Consider the following 8,198-nt stretch of genomic DNA (forward strand, 5'->3'; position numbering starts at 1 on the left):
TCTCCCAGTGCTTTCTGTATCTTCCCAAGCAAGTCTGCCAGTCTCTCTAAAGACCTCTGCACACCCTGAATGTTAAGAACATCCATCACAAGTGGAGATTTGGACACCTTCTTCATGAGCGCCAAAAATTCAGTGCTGATGCTGCAAGTGAAATAACACAGTGCATTAGTGCAAACTCAGTAACCACAAGCCTGCAGAACAAAGTTATCTGTCTCTAAATGACTACTCCATCTCTAATTGTTGCAGCTGCTCCAGGGAACACAAGGCTAAATTCCAGAAACAGCTCTTCATCTATCTCAAGCCCACAGCAACAAAACCTAACTTCTTTGCAATGTTCAATCTACCAATTCCACTGCATTTTCTTCATTTCCTGAAGTGCTGCATAAATCTGACTCTTTGATCTGACTGGAAGTGTGTGGAATGAGTAAGTATGATCAGAGCAACTTAAAGCAGAGGAAGTAAATAATGTTTGAAGGCTGCAGCAACAGAAATCAGACTGCTCCTTGCAGCCACAATGCCAGAAAAACCCTTGAAGTATCTGACAGGAACTAGCATGGAAAACCACCTGAATCCCAATCACCTACTCAAAATTGCACATAAACCTTTTTCTGTCATAGCTGCAGCTCTTTACTAGATGAACTTACACCTACAGCAGAGCTGTGATCCAGCTGGACCAAGTAAGAACACAGTATTTCAACCCAGTGCTCCGCTGAGTGATGAAGTTTCAGGCCTGCACACATGGTGCCCCAAGGGAGGCAAGAAAAGAATAAAGCAATTAAAAAGTTACCTCTGGAACCTCTGGGTCTCCACAGGCAGCAAGTGCTTGATGTCTGCACTGCCAGTGAAGATACCCTCCAGGTACACCCATCGCCTTTGGACATCTATCCAGACATCAAAGAGTGCCATGATACGGTTCAGCTTGTCTTCCCAGCTAAGGGCATCTTCCTCAAACACCTGCAGTTTAAACACTGCATTAATATTCATTTTAATATTATCAGGCATTTGAATGCTGATAATTACTAGTGGAAACAGTTGGTTGAGAGTTACAGAGCATGCAGACACAATTAACCGTCTGTGGGCTGAAAGAGTGAACACAGCCCCTGCTGACAAATATATGAGCTAAACAAGGGGAAGGCAGAATTAAATGAAGATTCTTTAGCTTTTTTTCTCTGTTTTACCTTGTAGTATGGCGACAGCTTCATAGCAGACACACTGTTAATGTGCTCCTTCACTTTGTTGAACAGGTCATCCCATCCACGAATCAAACGACACTTGTTCTGGTAATTGACCAAGTCCAGTTCATATGTGTTCCACACTTCTCTTATCTGAAGAGAAAGATAACACACCACATCAATCATTTCTGCTCCCACCTAGTTACAAAGTGGAAATGTATTACACCAGTCAGATTGTACTTTTTTTACCCAAGGATTCCGGGTTTATGCTCAAGCTTTTGTTAAAGATGCTGAGAATATGACGTGTGGGGTCTTTGCAGTCACTAGCAAGAACTGCTTTACCCAAATAATGCAAGTTTCATCACAGCAAGCTTACATAGCTATAAACTGTTCCCCAGTCTCAGGAGTCTTGGCACCTGTATCAACAGCTTAGTGACAAGTTTACCAAACAAGTGGTAAACCCTTTGACTTGCTACTCCATGCACACATAATACTCACCTGTTTCAGGAATTCTTCCAAAGCCATCTCTCCCTGAGCCACAAGCAGAACATCTTTGACAATTGCTTCATTCCTCTGTAAATCAACATCCCAGATCTGACCCAGGGTCAGTTCTGAGACCACCCAGTTAACATGAAGCCTCTTCATCAGCTGTTTCCAGTGACGATCCTTCAGCGCCTCGGATTTCAGTTCGATAACCAACATGTTTATCTGCAGAAGACAAGAAATCCAGTCACACCTTTGAACCTGCATACAGAACACATGCACTTTAGGAAGGAGGACAACTTACCTTCATGTAGCCCTTGAGAAGCCTCTGCACATACTCGTAGGAGGCATATTGGCGCAAGCGGGCAGGGAAGTTTTTCAGTTGGTTCAAAAAACCATCCAAGTCGAAGCTGTCAATGACAAAAAGCAATAAAATCTTTCTCTACAAGTGCTCTGCACTTAACTGTACAAATTGCCTATATATTCTGCACAAAAAACTCTTGCTAATGAGGTAGTGTCTATATATTGCTTACAGAAAACTCACTAATGAGATATTATCGACAGTATGACACTTGTGTTACACTTACTTGCCCAAGATGTGGTTACTCTATTGTCAATGACAAAAAGCAATAAAATCTTTCTCTACAAGTGCTCTGCACTTAACTGTACAAATTGCCTATATATTCTGCACAAAAAACTCTTGCTAATGAGGTAGTGTCTATATATTGCTTACAGAAAACTCACTAATGAGATATTATCGACAGTATGACACTTGTGTTACACTTACTTGCCCAAGATGTGGTTACTCTATAACTAGGAATGCAATTTTATTGGTCTGATTAAGATTTATTGCATAGCCTTGTCACAGGCAGTTAGTTTATGGCTTAGTCTTCCTACTGCTCTTTACCCCTGAGCACTGAACTAAAACTGATGCTGTTCACTCAGCCAAATAATGGAGTTTCCCTAATGAGGTTCAACGGCCTATTTATAACAGCAGTTTCTTCTGTGAAGATGCAGTTTAATCTCAATCTCTGGAACTGCATGAATCTCCTGTAAGATCACTTGAGCTGTGACAAATCCTGTGAGTATTTTTTTGGTTAGAATCATAGAACCACCAAGGTTGGAGGAGACCTCTAAGATCATCCAGTCCAACCATTAACCTGTCACTGCTGGAACTCCTAAACCCTAAAGCAGATCCTCCAGTGCCAGATCCAGATGTCTCTCAAACACCTCCAGGGATGGTGACTCCACCACCTCCCTGGGCAATATCCCAGTGCCTCAACACCCTCACAGGGAAAACATTTTTCCTAACATCTAATCTGAATCTCAGATCTCTTAGCATAAGAAAGAGATATCTAAAGAGATACCTAAACCACTGAAACCAATCTGGACTGTGACAATTGATTAGGTCTATCTTGAGAGGTGTAATTCCTAATTTGCACATACTTGTGGCAGTTAAATGTTTAGGTACAGAGAAGTGAAGTACCTTGCGAGGCTGTACTGAAACCCAGGGTTGCTCTTTCATTTGATCGATCTGTTCCCAGACCTTTGAGAGTTCAGACCAGACACCTTTGAGATCCTGCAACTCTTCAAGGGCCACCTGTAGTAAAGAATGTATCCAACATCAGCATCTATTCTTAACTTCTCCAAAGTCATGGGGGAGTTAAACAGGACACTTTTAACACGTCAAAAACCTCGACACAGTTTGCCAATTCAACAGAACTGCAATAGCAAGTGACCAAGATGAGATTTTTGCATCTCAGGTCACACAATAGTTTCAAAAGAACAAAACAGACATGGAAGAGATCACATCTTTTAATGCTAGAACAGAACCAGTGTGAAGATTGTGTCCTGACACTAGTACAGCACAGGCTACAAGTCACTCTCAAGGCAGAGAATGATGGAATTGAAGACATTTTTACCCACAACTGCTAAGACACTGTGTGAGCAGGTTGTACCTGGACACGTTCTTCACTGCCACTGAGCAGTCCTGTGTCTGTTAGCTCCAGAGCTTCCTTGGCCTTCGCACACTTCTCCCGATCATCCTTCAACCTGCCGAATTTTCCCTCGTAGATGGTAAGAGCTTGAAGAGCCTCTTCTGGCCTCAGGTTTCCCTAAAGTTTGCATGGGATACATTAATCCAAAACTCTTACAATCAAGCTGAAGGCAAGTTAAAAGCAAGGACTAAATGCTAAGTGCTGGTTTGTCTCATTATTTTTCCATTTGCACTTAGCTGACAGTAAGGTAACATACTAATCCTGAGTAAGTCTCATTCCATTTTCACATGCAGGGTTTGGCTTTACTACATAGTACTTTAGGAGAAAAAAAAAGGAAAGCAAAAAGTAGCTGGCTCCTACCTGCATACCTCTGACATACCCCTTGTTTCAAAGCTGTGTTAGTTACAGCTAACCTTCACCTAACAGAGGTCTACATTTTAAGGGTAAATTTCTCTCTGCAGCCACCCCCAAAAATCAATACACTGACAAGTTACTACAGAATCATAGAACAGGGCTGAACAGCCCCAACTCCCTTAGCCTGTCCTCACAGGGGAGATGCTCCAGTGTTCTTAGCAACTTCGTGGCCTCCTCTGGACTTGCTCCAACAGTTCCATGTCCTTCTTATGTTGAGGACACCAAAACTGTGTGCAGCATTCCAGGTGGGTCTCACAAGAGCAGAGCAGAGGAGGAAAATCACCTCCCTTGACCTGCTGCCCACACTCCTGTGGCTCAGCCCAGGCCTGGGTTGGTTTCTGGGCTGAGCTCACACTGCATCTCATGGGGAGCTTCTCACCCACCATCACCCCAAGTCTCTCTCCTGTGCTGCTCTCAATTACCTCCCCACCCAACCTGTAGCTGTGCCTGGGATTACCACGACCCAGACGCAGGACCTTGCACTTCATTTTGTTGAACTTCATGAGAAATTCAACATACAGAACCCTCAAAAAGACTTTTACCATCACTTAAAATGAAAAACTGCAAAAACCCATCAAAATAGACTCACTGCCCTTTGTTGAATGCAGAAAAATCAACCTCATTTACTGAACACTAACCACGACTACTTACTGTCACAGGCTTTGTCTTCTCCCAGTCTGTCAGCAGGTCTGTTGTTCGGCTCTCCACTGCACGATCCTCTTGAACTATTTTCATCTGCAAATTGGCTACTTGCTGCTGAATGGCAGAATCCTTCCTACGCATGATGTCATTGAAGGCACCCCACTCTCCTTCTATGTTGTCAATGTACAGCCAAGAGGAAGGAAATTGGAACCTTTGCTTCTCCAGCAGGCGCTGACCATTGCGGTAAAGCTACAGGAGACAGAGGTTGGAAGTTAAAAAAACAAAACTAGTTTTCGACACAAGGCTAAGCACAATATATTTTGCTCACTATAGACATCACAGGACTTTGCAGAGTATGAAGCTCAAGTCTCTTTTTAAGAGAACTTGAATATAGATCATGAAGCTGCATCTTAAGAGCTAAGCCTGACACTTCCACAGGTAAGAAGCAGAAGACAACAAACATACCTCAACTTGCTTCTCAAACTGTTTGATTTTACGTTTCAAGGACTGCACGTAGGTGATGAATGTCACTGCATCTGATGTGCTAGCTGTGTCTACAGAATGCTGCTCCAGCTCTTGACGGGACTGTTTGGGGCACAAATCAGGCTTTTTAGCATTCTAGAACAGTTGATGTGCAAGTGAAAAACTGGAATTTGGGCTTGTCTTACCTTAGAAATTTGTGAATGAAACTCTGTCATATTCTGACCAAGCATTTGGCCAAACTTGCTGAGCACTTCCTTGTGCCAGGAGTCATACTTCAGGTTCACCTTTGATTGTACCTACAATGGAATAAAGTTACATAGCAATAATTTGTCAACCCTGTTTTCTGTTGCACACCCCTTCTGAAATTTAATACTTTTATCACAAACAAGAATTATAACTTCTTACCTTGCCATAGTCTATGACAACAGGTCCAAATTCTTTTCTGGTTTCTGCATTGTCAAATGTTCCTCTTGCCTTTCTTATCTGAACCAAAAGGGCCTGCCACTTATTCAAGTCTTCTCCAAGACGGTTGTATATGTTTTCAGCCTGCATGTCCCACAGACATTGGTACTGCAGCCAAACCTACAGGAGATATTTCACAAACAATGTTCAGGACTTCTCCAGGACAGTCATGTTTCCACCCCCCAGGGAAAACTGAAAGTCTGTGTTCATTTTAGCTGTACCATTACATGGTGTGAGCCTCCTACCTTGACATACTGCTCCACCTCAGTCACAATTCCCATGACAGCAGAGTATGACTCCTCCAGAGCTGCAGGGCCATCAGGCATCCTTGTCAAGGCATTACGATAGAACTTCTCCTCCTCAGACAGCTCATAGTGCACTCCAACCTAAGAACCACAATTATACTTGTCATACACATGAATTTCTAGGGCACTCAGATTCAGGTCTAAGACACACACTAAGATACCAGGCAAACTTAATTACAAAGTGAAAACAAATGCTCAGACTTTCATACAGCTTCATTACACTGACCTGGTACCTCTGACTTTGAATCCTTGGTAGTGACAGGATGACCATCTTCCAAGAAAACATTTCTTGGTAAAGTTTGTATCTACACTCTTCAATTGGTGGATTCAAGTAGATAACCTGGTTGGTTATTCTCAGTTCATGCACAATGTTCTGCAGAAACAGTAAAAATACCCAGTTTTACTGGCAGATAGTAATACATTTAGACAAAAAAATCGGGATTTCAAGAAGCAACACACACTTTTGAAACATCAACCTGCACTTAAATGGGAAGAGGCAAGTATTCCTCAAAAAACAGATGCAGAAGAAATATTATCTCCCATATAAGCCTTAAGATATAACCAAACCCACACCAAAACATACCTTGATCTTGGGTTCACCACCAGGCTTATGGCTCATTTGAGGAGCATCTGTATCCATGTCAACTTCTGCTTTGTCATCTGCTTGTCCAAGCAGAACCTGGGTCCAGGCCCTCAGTCCAGCTTGCAAACGAACACCCAGGATTCTTTCAATCTAAATAAAGTAAGATACAATGAAGGAAAATGCTGCATATTCACTAAATAAAACTCCCCACTATTGATATATCCTGACCCCAGGCACACTACGGTGCCCCAAAGAACCAAGTTCTCCCTCATCAAGTCATTCCAGTACCTAAAGGAAAGCTGGAGAGGGTTTTTTTACAAGGGTTTGTAGTGATAGGACAAGGGGGAAAGGCTTTAAACTGAAAGAGGGTAAACTTAGATTACATATTAGCAAGAAATTCTTTACTGTGAGGATGGTGAGACACTAACCCAGGCTGCCCAGAGAAGCTGTGGATACTCCATCCCTGGAAGTGTTTAAGGCCAGGCTGGATGGGGCTTGGAGCAACCTGATCTAGTGGGTGCTATCACTGTGTATGGCAGTGTTGGAACTGGATGATTTTTAAGGTCCCTTCCAACTCAAACCATGCCATGATTCAAGAGGTTTAGAAGTTTCACTGAATATCATTTCAAAGCTTCTCCTGCCCTCATGGACTTCAATGGACTCAAGCAATTCTAACTGCTTTGAAGTTTGGTGAATGTTCAATAATCTGACTTAACAGCAGAGCCAAACAATATAAAGGAAGCAAGTCTTTGCCATCAGCATAGCAAATTTCCACCATCCTTCATCTACTGTGCTCCCCAGCACCTTCTAAGCAGTCAAGCTCTGTCAAACTTTCTTCAAAGGACAAAACTCCCCATAGAACTGACCGACCCCAGAAGCCATCAGCACAAACCAAACAGGTCTTGCATCTTCTGCACACCTAACACGCACTGAAATTTTCAGGGAATGGAGAGACTCAATTTTCCCTGAGTGGCTACCAAGAGTATAATAAAAATACATTTTGCATCTGATTAAAATGTTTCCTCTAAACATAGACTACTTCTTGACCCCCAACCTACCTCCATATCCAACTTATTGACCCAGATTGGCAAATTTGAATAGGAATGAAGATTTAAGTCATCCACAGCCTTCTGAACTCTGTTCAGGATTTCAGAGAAAGTCTTGTGGTCATACATGCATGTTTCCAATGACCTCACTTCCAGGTCTATTTTTTCTTCAATAATGAGCAGATCATCCACCTAAAACAGTTTAGGAAAAAATGGGATGTTTACTTGAACAGGTTAGATTGAGGCAACAATAATCATGCAATAACGGTCCATCATTTATTTGGATGCAGCAAGTCTATCAATTTTAGTAGTACTAAAAGATCCATTCAGTTGGCAAAATGTGCTGACTGTCCGGTTTAAGAGCTACAGAACCGGTCCTCAGCTCTCCAATTCCACTTTTGGCTAACAATTGAAGCATAAATGTAAGAACTTGGCACAGCTTGGAAGACAAAAACCAACCTTCTCCTGGAAGCTGAAGACAGTCTCGGCTAAGCGCTGAACATACGGGTCGAGTTTGTATGATTCCCACACGAGGGCAATTCCTTCTGCAATCAGAGCCTGCACCTCTTTCTTCAAGCCAGCAACCAGCAGTGAGATGGTATTACGCTCTT

At 42.5% G+C, this 8,198-nt stretch overlaps 1 protein-coding gene across 1 annotated transcript in view; it reads right to left on the reverse strand.

Moving 5' to 3' along the window:
* DYNC1H1 (dynein, cytoplasmic 1, heavy chain 1) overlaps positions 1 to 8,198 on the reverse strand; it is a gene marked incomplete at its 5' end in the record, with an annotated part of 44,984 nt that overhangs the window by 34,485 nt on the left and 2,301 nt on the right. Inside the window, 17 exon segments of the mRNA XM_009077584.1 lie at positions 1 to 141; positions 788 to 954; positions 1,179 to 1,325; positions 1,671 to 1,880; positions 1,960 to 2,065; positions 2,718 to 2,722; positions 3,142 to 3,255; positions 3,614 to 3,769; positions 4,718 to 4,957; positions 5,174 to 5,293; positions 5,377 to 5,487; positions 5,597 to 5,773; positions 5,899 to 6,039; positions 6,185 to 6,331; positions 6,542 to 6,691; positions 7,600 to 7,779; positions 8,047 to 8,198. The exon segment at positions 8,047 to 8,198 is cut by the window's right edge and continues 14 nt beyond it. Of these exon segments, the coding sequence (XP_009075832.1) occupies positions 1 to 141; positions 788 to 954; positions 1,179 to 1,325; positions 1,671 to 1,880; positions 1,960 to 2,065; positions 2,718 to 2,722; positions 3,142 to 3,255; positions 3,614 to 3,769; positions 4,718 to 4,957; positions 5,174 to 5,293; positions 5,377 to 5,487; positions 5,597 to 5,773; positions 5,899 to 6,039; positions 6,185 to 6,331; positions 6,542 to 6,691; positions 7,600 to 7,779; positions 8,047 to 8,198 (2,464 nt within the window).

The sequence above is a fragment of the Acanthisitta chloris genome, unplaced genomic scaffold (assembly GCF_000695815.1).
Source record: "Acanthisitta chloris isolate BGI_N310 unplaced genomic scaffold, ASM69581v1 scaffold19096, whole genome shotgun sequence".
Taxonomy (NCBI): domain Eukaryota; kingdom Metazoa; phylum Chordata; class Aves; order Passeriformes; family Acanthisittidae; genus Acanthisitta; species Acanthisitta chloris.